The sequence below is a fragment of the Culex pipiens genome, chromosome 3 (assembly GCF_016801865.2).
Source record: "Culex pipiens pallens isolate TS chromosome 3, TS_CPP_V2, whole genome shotgun sequence".
In the NCBI taxonomy this organism is placed as follows: Eukaryota; Metazoa; Arthropoda; class Insecta; order Diptera; family Culicidae; genus Culex; species Culex pipiens.
Window position 1 is genome coordinate 107,279,368 of NC_068939.1, and position 23,027 is coordinate 107,302,394.

Here is a 23,027-nt window from a genome sequence, read left to right on the forward strand (position 1 = left end):
ACAACACATCAACGCTCACCCAAAATTAAACTCACTTTTCTCCTCCGTACGATCTTGGCCGCGCAACACTGGTTCCCGCAACCGCCCACGCACTTGGCGTACTTGAGCGGTTGCCGCGATCGACACTCATTCTCCGTGTAGTACTCTCGCACTTGCTCCTTGCGACAAGTCGAGGACCCTAAACAACAAGAAGCCACGATTAGTTGACGATCACACATCACGCTAGAAAAAAGCCAGTTTAAGGAAAATCTAATCTACTAGCATGCAAAAAGTTCAACTCTTCCGTTCTGTCGGAGCTTTCGATTCGAGTTCGAGTTACCAATCCATGCAACCGGAAGAAACGTTCAAGCGCAGATCAACAAACCGCAAGAATGTCCCTTCCCACCAAAACTACCAGCCAAAATAGAGAAAAAAATCCGAGAAAAATTTTGCTATACCGGAAGAGGGAGCTTTGAAGGGGAGGTCCTCGTCGACGACCACCGAGACCGAGCCCTCACCTTGGTCGCAGAATTTGCCCTTGGCACCGTTCTTACACTTGCACGAGTAGCCACCCTTGCCGTTCGGTATGCACTTGCCACCGCGCTTGCACTGGTGGTTCTCGCACGGGTCGACCTGTGAATAAAAAGAAGTTCAGAATTACAGCCCAACCGTCAAATCGACTAATCACCCACCTCTCTCAGTATCATCGGCGTCTCCTGCATAAAGTCATCCTCGACCTCGCCCTCGCTTTCGGCGTCCAGCAGGGCGCAGCCGGGTGTCACCTTCTGCTGGCGGGCCGCGTTCAGGAAGTCCACCTGCTTGTGGTTGATCCACACCTCCTTCATGCAGCCCTTGAAGCTGGTCAGGTTGCGCAGATGCCACAGCTTGTACGCCTGCTGGCCCGGTTCGGGCGCCAGACCACCCAGGTACAGCGGCGTCGTCAGCTTCAGGAAGTCCTTGGAGCCCTCGTTGATGATCGAGCGGGCGAGGCCACGATCGACGCGCAGCGTAAAGTTCTTCTTGATCGCGAGCAGCTCTACCATGTGGTACTTCCCATCGGCGACCATCTCGAAGCTGTACATGGTTGAGACCGGATAGTTGCCGACGTCGTAGCTGACCCGGATGCGGCCGTTGAACAGTTCAACGGCCAAATGTTCGTTGTTTCCGTCGTACATTAGGACTCCGTTCTGTTGCGTGCTGCTGAAGACAATGGTCACGTTCGCTTCCGGCTTTGTTCGCAGCGGTTCCAACTCGACGAAGGAGTTGTTGTGCAGGAACGTTAAACTTGTAAGGTATTCACAGCGCTTGCCGGAATAGCCCGGAGCGCATTTGCAGATATAGTCCGCGCTGGAAGGATTCGGCTGGAAGCAAACTCCAAACTTGCACTCGTGCTGCTGGCACGGAGACGTCTGAGGGTACAACATTGCGACCATCGGAGTTCCTTCGCAGAATTTACCCGTAAACTCCGACGGACACTTGCACACGTAGTCGTTGATGCCGTCGAGGCACGTTCCACCGTTCTGGCACATGTGATTCACGCAATCGTCAATGTTATCCGTACAATTGACGCCTCGATAGCCCGGAACACACTCGCAGCTGTAGTGCGTCGAATGGTCCACGCACTTCGCTCCATTCTGACACGGGTTAAAGTCCGGTCCACAGAACTCAATCTTAGACTCACAGTACGGACCCGTGTAACCCGGCAGACATCCACAGCTGTACGAGTTCACCCCATCAACGCAGGTAGCATTGTTCAAACACTTGTGCCCAGTACAGTCATCGATGTTGATCTCACACCTAGCCCCCGAATACCCGGACATACACTGACAGCTGAACCGTCCCTCCTCCATCACCGTACACGTGCCGTTATTCCTGCACGGATTGCCGTAACAAGCATCGATCATGAACTCGCAGTGCGCTCCGTGGTACCCGGGCGGACACTGGCACTCGTACTGGCGCTCCGGCAGGGCCTTGCACACGGCGTTGTTCTTGCACGGGAAGGTGTAGCACGCGTCACACTTGGATAGGATTTCGTTGCTGACCTTGCCCTTGCACACAAACTGCGCGGCCGGTGTCGAAAGAACCAGCTTGTCCTTCATCGCGTCCGGCTCCGCGCAACGGGCGATTCCCGGCTCGACGTAGTCCCGCTTGACCCACTCGGAGAGCCACTTGAGCGAGCAGTCGCAGTACAGCGGGTTGCTGCCGAGGGCGCTATTGGAAGAGGAGAGACATTTAGATATGATCATTTTGACTAGGAAATCGCCAATTTGAAAAATACAGTTTATTTGATGATATCAAAACAACAAAACTAGCAACACTAAATTTGACAAGTCCGAAATCGAGAATTTTTAAATTCTTAAAATTCTTAACCTTTTTAAAATTCTTTAAATTCTTTAAATACTTTAAATTCTTAACATTCTTAAAATTCTTAACATTCTTAAAATTTCTTAAAATTCTTTAAATTCTTAAAATTCTTAAAATTCTTAAAATTCTTAAAATTCTTAAAATTCTTAAAATTCTTAAAATTCTTAAAATTCTTAAAATTCTTAAAATTCTTAAAATTCTTAAAATTCTTAAAATTCTTAAAATTCTTAAAATTCTTAACATTCTTAAAATTCTTAAAATTCTTAAAATTCTTAAAATTCTTAAAATTCTTATAATTCTTAAAATTTCTAAAATTCTTAAAATTCTTAAAATTCTTAAAATTGTTAAAATTCCTAAAATTCTTAAAATTCTTAAAATTCTTAAAATTCTTAAAATTCTTAAAATTCTTAAAATTCTAAAAATTCTAAAAATTCTAAAAATTCTAAAAATTCTAAAAATTCTAAAAATTCTTAAAATTCTTAAAATTCTTAAAATTCTTAAAATTCTTAAAATTCTTAAAATTCTTAAAATTCTTAAAATTCTTAAAATTTTTAAAATTCTTAAAATTCTTAAAATTCTTAAAATTCTTAAAATTCTAAAAATTCTAAAAATTCTTGAAATTCTTAAAATTCTTAAATTTCTTAAAATTCTTAAAATTCTTAAAATTCTTAAAATTCTTAAAATTCTTAAAATTCTTAAAATTCTTAAAATTCTTAAAATTCTTAAAATTCTTAAAATTCTTAAAATTCTTAAAATTCTTAAAATTCTTAAAATTCTTAAAATTCTTAAAATTCTTAAAATTCTTAAAATTCTTAAAATTCTTAAAATTCTTTAAATTCTTAAAATTCTTAAAATTCTTAAAATTCTAAAAAATCTAAAAATTCTTAAATTTCTTAAAATTCTTAAAATTCTTAAAATTCTTAAAATTCTTAAAATTCTTAAAATTCTTAAAATTCTTAAAATTCTTAAAATTCTTAAAATTCTTAAAATTCTTAAAATTCTTAAAATTCTTAAAATTCTTAAAATTCTTAAAATTCTTAAAATTCTTAAAATTCTTAAAATTCTTAAAATTCTTAAAATTCTTAAAATTCTTAAAATTCTTAAAATTCTTAAAATTCCTAAAATTCTTAAAATTCTTAAAATTCTTAAAATTCTTAAAATTCTTAAAATTCTTAAAATTCTTAAAATTCTTAAAATTCTTAAAATTCTTAAAATTCTTAAAATTCTTAAAATTCTTAAAATTCTTAAAATTTTAAAATTCTTAAAATTCTTAAAATTCTTAAAATTCTTAAAATTCTTAAAATTCTTAAAATTCTTAAAATTCTTAAAATTCTTAAAATTCTTAAAATTCTTAAAATTCTTAAAATTCTTAAAATTCTTAAAATTCTTAAAATTCTTAAAATTCTTAAAATTCTTAAAATTCTTAAAATTCTTAAAATTCTTAAAATTCTTAAAATTCTTAAAATTCTTAAAATTCTTAAAATTCTTAAAATTCTTAAAATTCTTAAAATTCTTAAAATTCTTAAAATTCTTAAAATTCTTAAAATTCTAAAAATTCTTAAATTTCTTAAAATTCTTAAAATTCTTAAAATTCTTAAAATTCTTAAAATTCTTAAAATTCTTAAAATTCTTAAAATTCTTAAAATTCTTAAAATTCTTAAAATTCTTAAAATTCTTAAAATTTTTAAAATTCTTAAAATTCTTAGAATTCTTAAAATTCTTAAAATTCTTAAAATTCTTAAAATTCTTAAAATTCTTAAAATTCTTAAAATTCTTAAAATTCTTAAAATTCTTAAAATTCTTAAAATTCTTAAAATTCTTAAAATTCTTAAAATTCTTAAAATTCTTAAAATTCTTAAAATTCTTAAAATTCTTAAAATTCTTAAAATTCTTAAAATTCTTAAAATTCTTAAAATTCTTAAAATTCTTAAAATTCTTAAAATTCTTAAAATTCTTAAAATTCTTAAAATTCTTAAAATTCTTAAAATTCTTAAAATTCTTAAAATTCTTAAAATTCTTAAAATTCTTAAAATTCTTAAAATTCTTAAAATTCTTAAAATTCTTAAAATTCTTAAAATTCTTAAAATTCTTAAAATTCTTAAAATTCTTAAAATTCTTAAAATTCTTAAAATTCTTAAAATTCTTAAAATTCTTAAAATTCTTAAAATTCTTAAAATTCTTAAAATTCTTAAAATTCTTAAAATTCTTAAAATTCTTAAAATTCTTAAAATTCTTAAAATTCTTAAAATTCTTAAAATTCTTAAAATTCTTAAAATTCTTAAAATTCTTAAAATTCTTAAAATTCTTAAAATTCTTAAAAATCTTAAAATTTTAAAATTCTTAAAATTCTTAAAATTCTTAAAATTCTTAAAATTCTTAAAATTCTTAAAATTCTTAAAATTCTTAAAATTCTTAAAATTCTTAAAATTCTTAAAATTCTTAAAATTCTTAAAATTCTTAAAATTCTTAGAATTCTTAAAATTCTTAAAATTCTTAAAATTCTTAAAATTCTTAAAATTCTTAAAATTCTTAAAATTCTTAAAATTCTTAAAATTCTTAAAATTCTTAAAATTCTTAAAATTCTTAAAATTCTTAAAATTCTTAAAATTCTTAAAATTCTTAAAATTCTTAAAATTCTTAAAATTCTTAAAATTCTTAAAATTCTTAAAATTTTTAAAATTCTTAAAATTCTTAAAATTTTAAAATTCTTAAAATTCTTAAAATTCTTAAAATTCTTAAAATTCTTAAAATTCTTAAAATTCTTAAAATTCTTAAAATTCTTAAAATTCTTAAAATTCTTAAAATTCTTAAAATTTTATAATTCTTAAAATTCTTAAAATTCTTAAAATTCTTAAAATTCTTAAAATTCTTAAAATTCTTAAAATTCTTAAAATTCTTAAAATTCTTAAAATTCTTAAAATTCTTAAAATTCTTAAAATTCTTAAAATTCTTAAAATTCTTAAAATTCTTAAAATTCTTAAAATTCTTAAAATTCTTAAAATTCTTAAAATTCTTAAAATTCTTAAAATTCTTAAAATTCTTAAAATTCTTAAAATTCTTAAAATTCTTAAAATTCTTAAAATTCTTAAAATTCTTAAAATTCTTAAAATTCTTAAAATTCTTAAAATTCTTAAAATTCTTAAAATTCTTAAAATTCTTAAAATTCTTAAAATTCTTAAAATTCTTAAAATTCTTAAAATTCTTAAAATTCTTAAAATTCTTAAAATTCTTAAAATTCTTAAAATTCTTAAAATTCTTAAAATTCTTAAAATTCTTAAAATTCTTAAAATTCTTAAAATTCTTAAAAATCTTAAAATTTTAAAATTCTTAAAATTCTTAAAATTCTTAAAATTCTTAAAATTCTTAAAATTCTTAAAATTCTTAAAATTCTTAAAATTCTTAAAATTCTTAAAATTCTTAAAATTCTTAAAATTCTTAAAATTCTTAAAATTCTTAAAATTCTTAGAATTCTTAAAATTCTTAAAATTCTTAAAATTCTTAAAATTCTTAAAATTCTTAAAATTCTTAAAATTCTTAAAATTCTTAAAATTCTTAAAATTCTTAAAATTCTTAAAATTCTTAAAATTCTTAAAATTCTTAAAATTCTTAAAATTCTTAAAATTCTTAAAATTCTTAAAATTCTTAAAATTCTTAAAATTCTTAAAATTCTTAAAATTTTAAAATTCTTAAAATTCTTAAAATTCTTAAAATTCTTAAAATTCTTAAAATTCTTAAAATTCTTAAAATTCTTAAAATTCTTAAAATTCTTAAAATTCTTAAAATTCTTAAAATTCTTAAAATGCTTAAAATTTTAAATATTCTTAAAATTCTTAAAATTGACGTTTGCTGAGGATACCAAAAAGTTTGTTCTACTTGCATAAGACAATAATGTAATGTAGATTCGGTAAATATAGTAAAATGCAAAACCTATCAAACACAGTGTTGCCATTTCTCCAAAATTGCCATAATGTTAAAAGACCAAATCGTCGCTTGTTTCTTTACTTACATGTGCGTAATGGCCTGCAGATCCGCGAACGACCCGTCCGGAATCATCGAGATGTGGTTACCGTGCAGCGACAGCACCTTCAGGTTCTTCAACCCGGCCAGCGCGTACTGCTGCACGCACTGCAGATTGTTGTAGCTGATGATGAGCGTTGACAGCCGGGACAAATTGGCAAACGTGTGGTTCGACAGCATGCTGATCTTGTTGTTGCTCAAGTCTCTGCGAAAAAACGGAATCAATCAAAATTACGCCCCAAATCGTTACCCAAAACCAACTTACAGTCGCGTCAACGCCTTCAGGTGGCTGATCCGGGACATTTGGATCATTGAGATTTCGTTCGATTCCAGATACAGCTCGGTCGTCTCCGACGGAATGCTCTTCGGGATCTCCTTCAGCTTGTTCCGCGAGCAGCGCACCACAGTTCCGGTGCAGGTGCAGGACGGCGGGCAGTACCCTTCGCCCAGGCAGCCCTGGTCGGCGTCCGAGGTGCACTTGAACTCAAAGTGGGGCAGATCCTTGACGGGCACGTCGCGAACCTTGGCCGGGGAGGCGCACCGAGCCGGCGGTCCGCCCAGTTGCTTCTTCCGGAGCCAATCCGAGAACCAGCCGAGGTGGCAATTGCAACGGAAAGGGTTCGAGGCGAGGTTTCTGCGAGAAAATGGGATGTTATCAATCGAAACTCTACAACAGAATCTTTTCAATCTTACAATTGAGTCAGCGAAGACAGGAACTCGAACGATCCGGGCATGACGCACGTGATCAGGTTATCGTACAACGATCTGTAAAACAAGAATTTATTTAACAAATCTGAAGCAAACTACCACGTCATGTTGAACTCACAGTGTCTTGAGCTGGTGCAGTCCGAGGAACATCTTGTTGTGCACCTCGGGGATCTTGTTCTCGCTGATGAACAGCTCCTGAATCTTGGTGGCACCTTCGAACGCGTTCGGTTCGACGGCGGAGATCTGGTTGCGGCGCAGATCCAGCTTGACCAGGTTGGGGAGCCGTCCGAACAGGCCGTCCGACCGTATGCGGTTCAGCTCGTTGTCATTAAGCAGGCTGAATAAAGGTGGCAGAATTTGAGTTGGTTTTAGCCATTTTTGAGTCTTACAATTTTTCAAAAACATCATGAGCTAATAGTGCTTCTGAAATTTTTTAAAACCAGGTACACCAACGAGTAGAGCAACTTTTTGTGAACAATTCTGTTTATTTTCACTTTTACTAAAAGTTATTCTATTCCTTTTACAAGCATTAAAAAAAAAAAATTTCCCAAATGTATTCTAATCAGACGAGAATGCTTTGGGCCACGCCCATTTTTCTATTTTCAGCTTAGTTCTTTTTTCTTCCAGCGCTCTCGTGGGTCTGCTTAGTGCTGCCAATTGTGATGAAATTTTAAGCGAACACTCACGGTATTTCTGGCTCACACCAACAGGCGTTGTTGGTGGTGTACCCTTTGTTCTTTATTTGCCTTCGCTTCTCGCTCGGGTTTCTTCAGCCTTCGATTGGAATGGGTAGTCAAAATTGAAACGTAAAAAGACTTAGCGCGTTTGTTTTTTTGATGGCGCTTGCTAATCATTTACATGTTTCGGGATTATTTTTCAAGTGAGTGGCTAACTAATGTGCAAAAGAACATATTGCCGGTAGTTGGAAACAATTTCATATCTTGAGCGCTTTGATATTGATGGCGACTTTCGTTAAGCAGTTAACCTCTCATCTTGGACGTGTGTGCCAACAAAATGTTGAGAAATGGTCTCGCAAAATAGAAATTATGATCAAAAGTGCATTAAATTTGATCTATTTGGCCAGTAAATGGCAAAAATTTGCGTGCTTACTTGAGGTGGTGCTGTTACTGATAAGTTTATAGCCTAAATAGCATTTTTGAGCTTTAATCGAGCATCGAACTCTCCATATGACTAAGATAGGTGTTTGATTAGAAAGGGTATATTTCCCTTAATTAGTGTTGCTGCAACTGCAGGGAACACGCACGTTCAAAATCACTCAGTTTTCGCCAAAACCGAACCTACTCAGTAGGGTTAGTGAAATTTCACGATTTCGCGGACAGCGTGAAATCCGCGAAATTTGGCTTTTTCCGCGAAATCCCGTGAAATTTTATGTTTGTGGGGATTTGTAACGATATTTCTTAAAATAATTTATCAGACTCAAATAGGAATGAATTACTGTATGATTAAGCAAATGAATACCTTGGTTCAATTACTAATGCAGGGTTAGTGATTTTTGACGATTTCGTTGACGGCGAGAAATTCGTGAAATTTATCAATTTCCTCAAATCATTTTTTTTAACTAACAACATAATAAATATATCATCCATAAAGACTGTTTAAGTAAATTTTATAAGTATTCAATTGAAAACCATGATATGTATCATTTGAAGAATTGTTCAGTTTCTTTTAGAAACTAACTAAATTTAGTAATATCTTCGTTCGCTGCAATAAAAATTTTACTGCTATTTTATTTGAAACAAAAAAAATAATAAAATAAATCAAAATGAAGAGTATTTATTTAAAACTGTTTAAAACATTTCAGATTCTTTCTGAGTCCTAACGATATTTGCTTATTTGGGTTGATGATTTCTGTGAAAGTTAAAAAATACTACTTTTTATGTTTTCTGTTCTCATTTACAATAATAATGTTGCATTTGTTACAGATAACATTATTATTGCCTTTTGATTTTAAATTCAGTTTTTGATAAGTGAGATGAAAACCTCAAAAAAAAATTTTTTTATGTGCTAAACTGCCGTTCTAGGCATAATTGTCCCATGTCATTTTTGGACGATTCTGACTTTTTATCATTTTTAAGCTTAATTTTACGTATATTTAATAATCAGACCCTAGCGCAGCCAATCTTTCGAAGGGATCCTGGAGAGTGCCTTAGGTTAGATGACGCCTAGCACTCTTCTTGTCATTTATTAACATTTGCAGTGCGCCATTGCATCGGAATGCATTGAAACATCACAAGTAATAATTTTACGTATATTTTCAGAAAAACACATAAAATCTAATACTTTGTTCAGAAAATCATTGTAAACAACACCAAGTCTGTTTATCCCATCGTTGAACTTCTACGCATAAGTGTCCCACCAAGTATTTTCTATCACGAAATCATGAGTTTAAGAAGCATTTCATCTTGTGTACCTGTTTAGCTCTAAGAGGATTATAAATAAGGGTGATAAAATGTTAACCGGGGTGATTAGGGACAAACAGGGCGAATAGGGACTCACGGGACAATTATGCGTAGAAACACAGAAATCGATCGAAAAATTTCAATCGCGTTTTTCTCAGTTGCCCTTTTTTTAACATGGGAAAATTATGCGTAGAACGACAGTAAATGTCGCAGAAAATTCAAATTATTTTACTCTTTTTGGCTGGACAAGATTGTTAAATCTTGCTTTGATATGAAATTAAATAAAATGATAAAACAGAAGCAAATGCGCGAAAACTTTTTAGCAGTGAAGCAGTTCTGTAAATGAGAATACGAATGCCCTACATATTGTTTCAAAAAATATATAGAGCTCATCCATAAAACAGGTTGAAACTTTTTTGAAAATTTGAAGGATTTTTTGTCACGCTCAAATTTAGTGTGGATTTTTTAGTTTATCGAAGAATAACATATAATTACGCATAAAAAGTAGTTTTCGTGATTTAAACATAAAATTTTCAGAGTTATTTTAACTTTTTTCACGTTCCGCGAAATTTGCGTGAAATTCGGTGTTTTGAAATTGAGGTCCCCGTGAAATTTGCAATTTTCGAGCGTGAAAAATCACTAAGCCTACTACTCAGACATGATTAAAGAACCTACTCAGACATGAACTCATGCGGAACTATCGCGAGTTTCTTTAAAAAAAAAACACTTCTACAGCTCTGAGTGCGGCACTCAGTACGAAACTAGCCCTCAAATGAACATACCGTAAACTGGGGTGACTTTAATAGCCCGGGGTGACTTTGATAGGTTTTTCAAATGCCCGTCAAATTAATATCTAAACATTTTTGAGAATTTTGAGTATGTAAGCATTAAGAGATAGCTTATTATCGAACATATATGCAAAAATGTGACTGTTACATTGGATGTATCAAAATTAGTGGCCAAATCAAATTTCTATCAATGTCACCCCGGGCTATCAAAGTCACCCCAGTTTACGGTACCATGAGGGAAATTCACTCAAATCTGACAGATGCCCCCTTTACTCGCGTCTGAGCAGGTTTGGTTTGGCGTCACTTCTAGGCAAAGTGAACGTATGAATCAAAAAATAAAAATACTCACAGCTCCGTCGTGTACAGCGGAATATCCCGCGGAATCTCCTTGAGTCCGCGCGACGAGCAGTCCACCGTCGTCCTGTCGCAGTGGCACGCCGCCGGACACTCCTGATCCATGCGGCACTCGCCGGCATACTTGATTTTGGCGTGATCTTCCGTACCTAAACAAACAAATAAGCATAAATTCAGGCGTGCCCCGTGTCGTTGAATCAATTATGTCCCGGTCATTTACATTTGAATTTCTCATCCTTGAGCGCTTCGATGCGGCGTCTTTGCATGCGTTTCGGCGAGTCGCAGCGGGCTCCACTCGTTTCAATTGGGTTCTGATGCAAATAGTCGCCGAGCCACCGGAGATTACAATCGCAAATGAAGGGATTACGTGCCAAGTGTCTGTAAAAAGGGAACAACGGGATTTTGTTTTTAGGGTGGGGGGAAAAGTCACAGATGTTGCGACGAGGACAGCAGTGTCGCCAAAAGGTAGCGACGACCGCGGCACAAATTTAAACAATCGCAAACAAATTGAAAATTGGATTCTAACCGTTTTACATGAACGGATTACGAAGGAACATTGACTTACAAAGTTTGGATGCTCTTGAGCGCGTCGAACGTGCCGTTGGCCAGCGTCTGGATGTTGTTATCGTACAGCGAGAGCAGGCTCAGATTCTGCAGATCCTTGAAGGCGTCCTTCCGCACGCAGGTTATCTCGTTCGCGTTCAGCAACAGCAGCTGCAGGGACGTTAATCCCTTGAAAACACTCGCCGGCAGATCCTTGATTTTATTTCCGTAAAGGACACTGCCGTGGGGTAGCCGCGCGGAAGAATAAAGGATAATAAAGTTATTTATTTATGATAATGCTGGGTAGGACGGATGAAAGCCGGACGAAACCTACAGCGAAGTGAGCGATTTGAGGCCACTGAAGGCATCGTAAGCCACGCGGGAGATGTTGTTGTTCGAGAGGTCGATCCGTTTGAGCCTCCGGTGGGCCGCGAACGCTTTCGGTGGGATTTCCGTAATGTAGTTTTGCTCCAATCGCCTGAAATAACAGCAATGGTTTTCCAATTAACCCACGAGTTTTTTCTCGACAGAAGGCAAACCACTTACAGCTCGGTGGTGTCCTCGGGCAGCGTGGCCGGAACGCTGGTCAAGCTCTTCTCGCGGCAGTCCACGATACCGTCGGCACACCGACACGGGTGGGGGCACAGGCTGCGGCCACCGCATTCCATTGGTGCGTTCTCGGTGAGTCCTGTGAGGGGAAGAGAAAAAAAAGGTGTGAAATAGAAAATCAGAAACCATTGATATGTGCATTGGAATGCGCTGGAAGGTGTTGGCATGAAGATGGAACAATTTATAGCTTTATCACGTTCAGATTTATGAAGAACCATCAGCAAGGTTCAAAATCTTCTGAAAGGTGGATTGTTTTTTTTTATTCGAAAGCTGTTGTTATCTGTCAAGTAGGGGAACAGCATCTAATTCCAGCGTGCCTCTAATGTTGGCAGGTCAGAACATTGACATTCAATTAAAGCTATTTAAAAGCGTTATCAACTGAAATGGAGTGATAAATAGCTCAATAAGAAGTGAGCAAGCAAGTTTCTATTAAAAAGTTTTGCAAAATTAGTTGTTTAAATAGTGAAAATCAGCTATTTGGATGGAGTTAGGAGCGAGTGCTTAACCTGCCAAACAGACGAAAATTTCCCCTACGCATAAATGTGAAAAATTGAAATTCCTGATGATAATTTCATTATTCCAATGAAAAAGTGTTGTGATACGCTAGAAAAACGGGTTTACAATCCTCCTTTTCGTTAGAAGATAGACATTAGTTTCAGAGTACCTAAAAGCATTAAGTTTCGAAATAGTATTCAGAATTGAGAATTAATTAAAATCGAAGCTTTAATTTAAATATTATGCAAGAAGGTTCAACTTATATATTCAAAATTTGTATCAACTATTATTTAGTATTAACTTGACATTTTGAAATCTTATATTTTGATTTTGAATTAAAACGGTGAAAATTTCCATCATTCTATATTCAGTGCATTAAAAAAAAACTGCAACTCATTCGAAAAACCTTTCAATTTATCGTCCTTTATTATGTCAACACCGACACGCACGTACGAGCACACACACACAAACCGCTCAATCTCCATTGTTTGTTATCGTTGGCTTAACACTCGGTGGACAATATTAAAGCCGCATAATAACACTTTTTTGTTCCCAAGCCAAAACCACTGCAACTGCAACAAGCAGCCGAGAGAGAGAAAAAAAACGATCATGTTTGGGAAAGATTTTTCACCCCCACTCGGTCGCCAAAAGTGACACGCACACACACCCACACGGGACCAGTGACGACCACATGGTCCACAAAGTCGGTTCCGCTTGAACTGGCTCCCTGGTAGTTGATTTCCTTCCACGCTTCCTCCCTGGCTGGATGAAAGGGGAAAAATGGGGAAAAAACCAAGCGAGATCGATCGGGCAATAATTTTCCATCCGGATATGTACGTGACACTCATGAATATGCAAATGTTAATTTATTTTTCACCCATAACCAGAACCTTCCGTGCTTGAGCGAGAGCAGGCCGTGCATTGCCCGCTTCCGGTTCCGCGGTTTTCCCCCACAGCTCCCCGAACGATCACAGACAATAGGACTTGTAACATATCAGCAGTTCGTCACAATTTTGTTCGCTAGAAATCTTGAACTATGTTATACAATTAATTAGCATATTAGCAGCTCTATTGAACTTCGCAAAAAAAAGCCCATCTACTCCTAATGTTCAAATAAGCCATTTTGCATCATTAGTTTCTTCATAAAAGTCTCAATACAAATTTGGGTGTTGTCCATAGAAAACTGCTATTACATAGCACATTCGATAATCTGTATCTCAAATAGAAAAAAGTGCTAAAGGAGCTGTTACACTACGGCAAAAAAACTCGCACTCTTTGACAGTTTACCAATTTGCCTGCTTTGTTTGTTTACCTGGATTTGTTTGTACAAACTTCAGCCTGCATACATTTTGCCTTGTTTGCGAGTTTGGCAAACTTTCAAACACGAAAAAGGCCGAGTTTGTTTACGGTAGTGTAATAGCTCCTTAACACATCCTGCAAACGTTTGATTTGTTTGCGAGTTCGAGTTGCGAGTTGTTTGTTTTTTTGTCATAGTCTAATACAGGGGTGCCCAACCTTTTGGCCCTGCGGGACAAATTTGGTTTACCAAAAGCGGTGGCGTCCGGACCATTTTTAATCATAATTTTTTGTGACGAAAATAAAAAAAATACATGGAAATTGCTAGAATGCTCCTCTCGACGGGCTTCCATTTAAAAATAGTCAAAAATCGATTTTCAACCAATTGGGTCCTGAAATTACGTTTAAATTTGTGATATTATTGTTCACAACGATAAAGCTATTTTTTCTGAGAAGAACGACCCTTTGTACGACCGCAAAGGACTTAAAATTGATTTTTAAATCAATTTATTTTTTTAAACTTTGGGCCCTTTTTGACAGTTCATTCCAAGGGGACCATAGTTGATTCATCGAAAAAATGTTGTCTTGAAAATTATTATTTTTTTGCATAAAAATGAAAAAAAAAGTGATAAAATGTTTTTTTATCATGTTTTTTACCGTTGTACATTAAATTGTGCACAAGGCTTTAGGTCTCTATTGTCGATCTTTAAAAAGCATTGGAAAGAAGAACTCTTGAGAATTAAGAAAATTTTAGGGTTGGAAGTTTTACTTGTTTTATGTTACTTTGCCAATGTTTTAAAAAATTTCATTTTTTTAGGGGTTAACTTTGGTTGTGTTTTTACTAACATTTCCTATATTTTAAGTAAAAAGAAGGATGCAGTAATTTTTGTAGTGTCTCAGACTATACATTTACGAACTACGAAACAAGAAAATCAAGTTTTTCGTAGAACTAAAGTTGCTCAAAATGACATCCTGAACACGGGAGAATTAAAAAAAATCGAAAAAAATGGCAGTAGAGGGTTCACACGATTTGTTAAATTCTCTAATATATTTTGTAATGATAAAAAAAACATTGATTTTTGTTTTATTTGCAATGAAAAATTAAAAATATCAGTTCTATATTATTCAAAACATTGAAAAGTAAAAATGCTCTTGACACAACAAACAAGTTTTAGATACATTCAGAAAAAGATTTTTTTTTTGATTTTTTAAAAGGTAAATCCAAATTCAAAATCATCAAAAAATCATGTTTTAATTTAGTTTTTTTCGTTTTATAGTTTCACTTAAATGTAAAGATTTGATCTGAGGGTAGTAGGAGGATTTTAAAATTTACGTTTACGTTACCCTGAATACTAATACAAATTCTAATTAATTTACCCAAAAAATAAGGGAGCAATGTAAAAAGGGGAGAAATAAAATAATACATATTTCCGAAATTTTTAATGAAAAAATCTACTTCAACCGATAGATTATTCATAGAGTTTTAGAAGATTATTTTTTTTTGATTAAAAGAAATTATAGAAGGTTTGAAATAATAAAAAAAGAGACATTAAACATCTTGAATATTAAAAAAAGGTGCAGGTGGTTATGTTACACATGACCAGTATGACAAAGAACTTTGCTAGATGATTGTTGAAATTTTCGATTAGAACGTCCGATCCAAATTTCCCCATGATTCCCTTATAATTACACAAGACAACTCTTTTGTGGTCTATTTCGTGGCTCTGAAACAGGCTGTTTGATTTGTAAAGTTTTAAGACATAATATCAACGTCCTATCGAACTAAGGGGATGAAAATTGCAAGTGGAGCTGAACTGCCCTATTCAGGGCTCTAATTGATTACGAAATAGTTATTCTAAATTTCCAGAAACAGATTTCAGAAGTTTAACAGTCATTTTTCCCCAACTCTTATGGTTCGGCAAATGTCCCCCCATCGGAACATCCCCGAGGCCTCCGGCCACTCCAGGTGGTGGCCACTACTGCCGAAATGTCAAATTTCATGTCCAGTATCAAAAACCCTAAAGTTTGATACCCATATTGCCCCAACTCTTATGGTTCGGCAAATGTCCCCCTATCGGAACATCCCCGGGCCCTCCGGCCACTCCAGGTGGTGGCCACTACTGCCGAAATGTCAAATTTCATGTCCAGTATCAAAAACCCTAAAGTTTGATACCCATATTGCCCCAACTCTTATGGTTCGGCAAATGTCCCCCTATCGGAACATCCCCGGGGCCTCCGGCCACTCCAGGTGGTGGCCACTACTGCCGAAATGTCAAATTTCATGTCCAGTATCAAAAACCCTAAAGTTTGATACCCATATTGCCCCAACTCTTATGGTTCGGCAAATGTCCCCCTATCGGAACATCCCCGGGGCCTCCGGCCACTCCAGGTGGTGTCCACTGCTGCCGAAATGTCAAATTTCATGTCCAGTATCAAAAACCCTAAAATTTGATACCCATATTGCCCCAACTCTTATGGTTCGGCAAATGTCCCCCAATCGGAACATCCCCGGGGCCTCCGGCCACTCCAGGTGGTGGCCACTACTGCCGAAATGTCAAATTTCATGTCCAGTATCAAAAACCCTAAAGTTTGATATCCATATTGCCCCAACTCTTATGGTTCGGCAAATGTCCCCCTATCGGAACATCCCCGGGGCCTCCGGCCACTCCAGGTGGTGGCCACTACTGCCGAAAAGTCAAATTTCATGTCCAGTATCAAAAACCCTAAAGTTTGATACCCATATTGCCCCAACTCTTATGGTTCGGCAAATGTCCCCCTATCGGAACATCCCCGGGGCCTCCGGCCACTCCAGGTGGTGGCCACTACTGCCGAAATGTCAAATTTCATGTCCAGTATCAAAAACCCTAAAGTTTGATACCCATATTGCCCCAACTCTTATGGTTCGGCAAATGTCCCCCCATCGGAACATCCCCGGGGCCTCCGGCCACTCCAGGTGGTGGCCACTACTGCCGAAATGTCAAATTTCATGTCCAGTATCAAAACCCTAAAGTTTGATACCCATATTGCCCCAACTCTTATGGTTCGGCAAATGTCCCCCCATCGGAACATCCGCGGGGCCTCCGGCCACTCCGGATTGTGGCCACTACTGCCGAAATGTCAAATTTCATATCCAGTATCAAAAACCCTAAAGTTTGATACCCATATTGCCCCAACTCTTATGGTTCGGCAAATGTCCCCCCATCGGAACATCCCCGGGGCCTCCGGCCACTCCGGATTGTGGCCACTACTGCCGAAATGTCAAATTTCATATCCAGTATCAAAAACCCTAAAGTTTGATACCCATATTGCCCCAACTCTTATGGTTCGGCAAATGTCCCCCCATCGGAACATCCCCGGGGCCTCCGGCCACTCCGGATTGTGGCCACTACTGCCGAAATGTCAAATTTCATATCCAGTATCAAAAACCCTAAAGTTTGATACCCATATTGTCCCAATTCTTATGGTTCGGCAAATGTCCCCCCATCGGAACACCCGCCGGGGCCTCCGGCCACTCCAAGTGGTGGCCAATTCCAATTCCCGCTCATGCCGGCTGGCATGTCTTGGCGTGTCCATGCCTCCAGGCTATCTGCTCCCTGCAAACGGGCCACCAGGCCATCTGCTTCTGATGTGTTCTCGTCGAAGGCCAGCAACAGACTGAATTTTCGGGACCGACCGAGCCGCGTTTTGTTAATTTAGATCGGGGACGTATGCCCCGCCTCTTTGCACCCATTCTCCTACATCTCCTTATTCGCTTTTTGCCGCGTCGACGATCCGAAAATTATGAGAAGAGTGGGGGTGATTTTAGATACATCAATCTCACGTCTCTATATTGACTGATTGGGAAACGTTTGTTCAACCAACCAGCGTGCACCAAAAAGAGGGGAAATTGGCCGAGAGGGGAATTCGTCACGTAACGTTTTCGCTTCGCGAAAATTTTGGATTGACACCCCGTATAGAAACCTTAGGACAAAGTTCTTTGTCAAAAATAGCTTGGAATTTGCAATGTATTGATTTTTACCTAATTCTTTATGGCTATAATTGTAAAATAGATTTAAAACCTTTAAGATACTTTTATTTTTTTTTTAACTCATGGAACGTTTATTCAAAATAAAATCAACAAAGCTGTATCAATTTCATTGCATTAAATATAAATAATAACTTTTCGTGAAGGGTCTCAAGAGCTAGTTATTGAACAATTTTCAGAGGCAGTCGCGGGCTGGATGCAATGCACAGTGGTCCAGATCGCAAAATTAAGTGGAAAATGGATTTTCCGAAAAATGGTGACGTTTTGGAGCTTTGGTGTCTTCAGAAGAGTTGTTGCAAATGGAAAGGGGCAACTTTTGGTTTGGTTCAAAATTAGGGTGGTTCACGATTAGGGTGATTTTGAAAATCTAACTTTTCAGGAATATTTTTGGGAATTTTTTTGTCTTCTAAAAAGTTGATGGGCTTGCCAATCCAAGCAACTTTGTCGAAGACACCAAAATTTTATCTCGTAATCTACGCCTTCTATGACCAAATTTATAAAAAGCATCTGAGCAAACCTTCAAAAATCAGTTTTTTGAACGTGGCAATTCAGGGTTAACTTTTAGAGAAAAGTGATATTCGGAGCACTTTTAGAGCTCTACAAAACAAACATTTTCATTTTTTGACATGTCAATTTAGACTTAAGGGTCAAAAGTTACAGCCATTTTAAGGTAAAAAAGATGCAAATTTAAAACTTAAATATCTCAAAATGGCGCAAGCCAAATTTTAAGCACTAGGTTGCATTTGAAAGAAGAGATCTAGCACTACAAACGCTGAAAAAATCTCAGGGGTGTTTTTCTTTAAACTTGAGATATCTTCATTTGAAAAAGTCTAATTTTCAAGGGAAAACCATATGGGACCACCCTAACGAAATTCGAAAATTGTCCAAATATATGTTTTTCCATGTAATTTTGCCCGCTGAATCTGAATCTGCCCTCAGAATTGAGCCAAAATGTCAACAAATCGATTTTTGGTCATATTTTGGGTTTCCATGTAAAATTATCATTTAAACCCAAAATATGACCAAAAATCGATTTGTTGACATTTTGGCTCAATTCTGAGGGCAGATTCAGATTTAGCGGGCAAAATTACATGGAAAAACATATATTTGGACAATTTTCGAATTTCGTTAGGGTGGTCCCATATGGTTTTCCCTTGAAAATTAGACTTTTTCAAATGAAGATATCTCAAGTTTAAAGAAAAACACCCCTGAGATTTTTTCAGCGTTTGTAGTGCTAGATCTCTTCTTTCAAATGCAACCTAGTGCTCAAAATTTGGCTTGCGCCATTTTGAGATATTTAAGTTTTAAATTTGCATCTTTTTTACCTTAAAATGGCTGTAACTTTTGACCCTTAAGTCCAAATTGACATGTCAAAAAATGAAAATGTTTGTTTTGTAGAGCTCTAAAAGTGCTCCGAATATCACTTTTCTCTAAAAGTTAACCCTGAATTGCCACGTTCAAAAAACTGATTTTTGAAGGTTTGCTCAGATGCTTTTTATAAATTTGGTCATAGAAGGCGTAGATTACGAGATAAAATTTTGGTGTCTTCGACAAAGTTGCTTGGATTGGCAAGCCCATCAACTTTCTAGAAGACAAAAAAATTCCCAAAAATATTCCTGAAAAGTTAGATTTTCAAAATCACCCTAATCGTGAACCACCCTAATTTTGAACCAAACCAAAAGTTGCCCCTTTCCATTTGCAACAACTCTTCTGAAGACACCAAAGCTCCAAAACGTCACCATTTTTCGGAAAATCCATTTTCCACTTAATTTTGCGATCTGGACCACTGTGCAATGGCATCACGGGCCGGAGGTTGATCGTGATTTCAAAGCAATATTTTGATAAAGTAGTTTTTGATTATAGTAAAAAAGGTTTTTACAAATAATTCAAGTTTCCTTTAAGATATTAACGATTTAGGTTATACCTTTTACTTTTTATCATTTTTTTTTTTGTAAATTCAATCGAGTGTTCAAACTTGTGGCATATACAAAATGCATATAATATGTACATTGTACACTTATCTGTGAGCTGTTCGCTCGTCCTCAGCCCCATTATTGTGCTCTCGGCACGTCCTGTTCGATCAATAAAATCAAATTACTGGGAAAATAACGCCTCTGTTTGTGCACCCACACCCACATCCACACTTGAGGTCCGCACCTCAGGCCTTTCCACATCCAACCACGTGGCGGATATTGGGGAGTTAATGATTTTCATTATTTTTACCCGAAATAATTTACTCATGAGTGTGTATGTTGGAGTTGCTGTGTGAAAATTCTGGTTCCGGTTTATTTTCCCACACACACTTTTCGGTCTCGCTCTCTTGAGGTTTCACGTGTGTTATTCGGTTCAAGTGGCCCCTCACAGCTTGATACATCGATTTGTTGTTGTGATCCCCATTTTCCGGAAACGGATCAGGTGGGGTCGTGACTTATCTGCCAAATTGGGGATACAATAATTTGTGCGGTGCGTTTTCAGTTGGAAGTGGGTCCCACTTGATGGTAATTACTTTTGACCCTTAGCATAGATTACGCATTTTGTGGGCTTTTTTTGTTTCAGTGAATTCTAAATGGAATTTAGCTCTCGGAGGTCATTTGGGAAATCATTTTGAATAATTTCATGTTTCACTGTTCAATCAATATTGCTGTATATCCTTACCCGAACACTTGAACTCCTGGTCGTGCAGGTCGGCCACGTTCTGGCCCTTGAGCTGGCTGGGCGAGTGGCAGCGCGTGTACGGGGCCAGCCGGGGTGCATTCTTCAGATAGCGCGCCAGCCACGACAGATGACAGTCGCACGCGAACGGATTCTCCGACAGGCGCAACGCCCTCAGCCGGGGCATCCCGGTGAACATGTCCCGGGCAAGTGTCGTGATGTTGTTGTTGTTGAGCGTGCTGGGCGACGGAAGAGAAGTTCGAAAAGGATGGAATGTTAGACGTGGTTCTGATTTTGGCGTGAGGACATTCAGTGCTTCCTAACTTACAGGATTTCCAGCTCGGCCAGACCCTTGATGGCCTGCTCGTCGAGGCACGTGATCTGGTTGTTGTCCAGCTGGAGACTTCGCAGCGAGGTGGCACCCTTGAAGGCGCGTTTCGGGATTGCTGCGAGGGCATTGTGCGACAGGTCTCTGCAATGAATTGGGTGGGGTGAGATTATTGTTGAATAATATGTGATTTGAAGATTTGTGTAAAGAAGGTGTGAGTTACTCCATGACATTTCTTGTTTTCTGATGTTTTAAAAAATAAGAAAAAAAAAACACTCTAGCAAATCTGCCTTAACAAAGGACCTTCAAAAACATCTTCCCATTTTGACCGTTTTTAGTTTTAAGTTTTAAGTTTTAAGTTTTAAGTTTTAAGTTTTAAGTTTTAAGTTTTAAGTTTTAAGTTTTAAGTTTTAAGTTTTAAGTTTTAAGTTTTAAGTTTTAAGTTTTAAGTTTTAAGTTTTAAGTTTTAAGTTTTAAGTTTTAAGTTTTAAGTTTTAAGTTTTAAGTTTTAAGTTTTAAGTTTTAAGTTTTAAGTTTTAAGTTTTAAGTTTTAAGTTTTAAGTTTTAAGTTTTAAGTTTTAAGTTTTAAGTTTTAAGTTTTAAGTTTTAAGTTTTAAGTTTTAAGTTTTAAGTTTTAAGTTTTAAGTTTTAAGTTTTAAGTTTTAAGTTTTAAGTTTTAAGTTTTAAGTTTTAAGTTTTAAGTTTTAAGTTTTAAGTTTTAAGTTTTAAGTTTTAAGTTTTAAGTTTTAAGTTTTAAGTTTTAAGTTTTAAGTTTTAAGTTTTAAGTTTTAAGTTTTAAGTTTTAAGTTTTAAGTTTTAAGTTTTAAGTTTTAAGTTTTAAGTTTTAAGTTTTAAGTTTTAAGTTTTAAGTTTTAAGTTTTAAGTTTTAAGTTTTAAGTTTTAAGTTTTAAGTTTTAAGTTTTAAGTTTTAAGTTTTAAGTTTTTAGTTTTTAGTTTTAAGTTTTAAGTTTTAAGTTTTAAGTTTTAAGTTTTAAGTTTTAAGTTTTAAGTTTTAAGTTTTTAGTTTTTAGTTTTTAGTTTTTAGTTTTTAGTTTTTAGTTTTTAGTTTTTAGTTTTTAGTTTTTAGTTTTTAGTTTTTAGTTTTTAGTTTTTAGTTTTTAGTTTTTAGTTTTTAGTTTTTAGTTTTTAGTTTTTAGTTTTTAGTTTTTAGTTTTTAGTTTTAAGTTTTTAGTTTTTAGTTTTTAGTTTTTAGTTTTTAGTTTTTAAGTTTTTAGTTTTTAGTTTTTAGTTTTTAGTTTTTAGTTTTTAGTTTTTAGTTTTTAGTTTTTAGTTTTTAGTTTTTAGTTTTTAGTTTTTAGTTTTTAGTTTTTAGTTTTTAGTTTTTAGTTTTTAGTTTTTAGTTTTTAGTTTTTAAGTTTTTAGTTTTTAGTTTTTAGTTTTTAGTTTTTAGTTTTTAGTTTTTAGTTTTTAGTTTTTAGTTTTTAGTTTTTAGTTTTTAGTTTTTAGTTTTTAGTTTTTAGTTTTTAGTTTTTAGTTTTTAGTTTTTAGTTTTTAGTTTTTAGTTTTTAGTTTTTAGTTTTTAGTTTTTAGTTTTTAGTTTTTAGTTTTTAGTTTTTAGTTTTTAGTTTTTAGTTTTTAGTTTTTAGTTTTTAGTTTTTAGTTTTTAGTTTTTAGTTTTTAGTTTTTAGTTTTTAGTTTTTAGTTTTTAGTTTTTAGTTTTTAGTTTTTAGTTTTTAGTTTTTAGTTTTTAGTTTTTAGTTTTTTAGTTTTTAGTTTTTAGTTTTTAGTTTTTTAGTTTTTAGTTTTTAGTTTTTAGTTTTTAGTTTTTAGTTTTTAGTTTTTAGTTTTTAGTTTTTAGTTTTTAGTTTTTAGTTTTTAGTTTTTAGTTTTTAGTTTTTAGTTTTTAGTTTTTAGTTTTTAGTTTTTAGTTTTTAGTAAAAAGTAAATTTAATGTTGCTTTGGAATTATGATAAACTCTTCGTTTATCAATAAATAAGAAGCTACTATTAATCCACCTTATCATAAATTTTAACAAAGTTTGTAGAATATTGTGTTTTGTGTTAGGGTAATCTAATCTCTTAAATGTAAAATAATTTGATTTCATAAACAGATACAATAATTTTTTTCGTTAACAATTTTCCCAACCATGTATTGAAAAACAATAAAAAAAACTCAAACAACCAACTTCCGCTTGAAAAGTGCTTGCTAAAACGCAAAGGAATGTACAAAAATCACAACCAATAAATCAACATAATTCGAATACCAAAGCCAAACAATGTGAGTGTTTGTGTCGTTGTGCAAATTAATTAAACTATCAAACTGATAAAATCACTACACCAGAGCTGGAGAGAGAGAGAGACCGAGTTGGTGGGACAGTAGCACGGCTCGGAACTGGTTTCGACCCCCTCCCTGTATTGACACGTGGGTTGTGGGCATTGGTCATGGAGTAACTCGCCGGTTAGAAGGCAAAAGAACGGAGTGAGAGTGAA

The 23,027-nt window shown here is 34.9% G+C and overlaps 1 protein-coding gene across 5 annotated transcripts in view; it reads right to left on the reverse strand.

The window, feature by feature from the left end:
- Positions 1-23,027, reverse strand: part of LOC120421017 (protein slit) — a 336,997-nt gene that overhangs the window by 3,597 nt on the left and 310,373 nt on the right. For 2 of the 5 annotated variants that reach the window (XM_039584168.2, XM_039584150.2), the window contains 14 exons: positions 20,578-20,721; positions 20,253-20,488; positions 11,720-11,861; positions 11,508-11,651; positions 11,196-11,411; positions 10,851-11,008; positions 10,626-10,779; positions 7,187-7,405; positions 7,054-7,125; positions 6,626-6,994; positions 6,350-6,565; positions 672-2,190; positions 498-612; positions 36-178 (listed from right to left, as the gene is read on the reverse strand). In XM_039584168.2, coding sequence (XP_039440102.1) covers positions 36-178; positions 498-612; positions 672-2,190; positions 6,350-6,565; positions 6,626-6,994; positions 7,054-7,125; positions 7,187-7,405; positions 10,626-10,779; positions 10,851-11,008; positions 11,196-11,411; positions 11,508-11,651; positions 11,720-11,861; positions 20,253-20,488; positions 20,578-20,721 — 3,847 coding nt within the window. Of the gene's footprint in view, positions 1-35; positions 179-437; positions 613-671; positions 2,191-6,349; positions 6,566-6,625; positions 6,995-7,053; positions 7,126-7,186; positions 7,406-10,625; positions 10,780-10,850; positions 11,009-11,195; positions 11,412-11,507; positions 11,652-11,719; positions 11,862-13,167; positions 13,307-20,252; positions 20,489-20,577; positions 20,722-23,027 lie in introns of those variants that run through there. The other 3 variants (XM_039584159.2, XM_039584142.2, XM_039584173.2) reach the window with 2 other exon arrangements.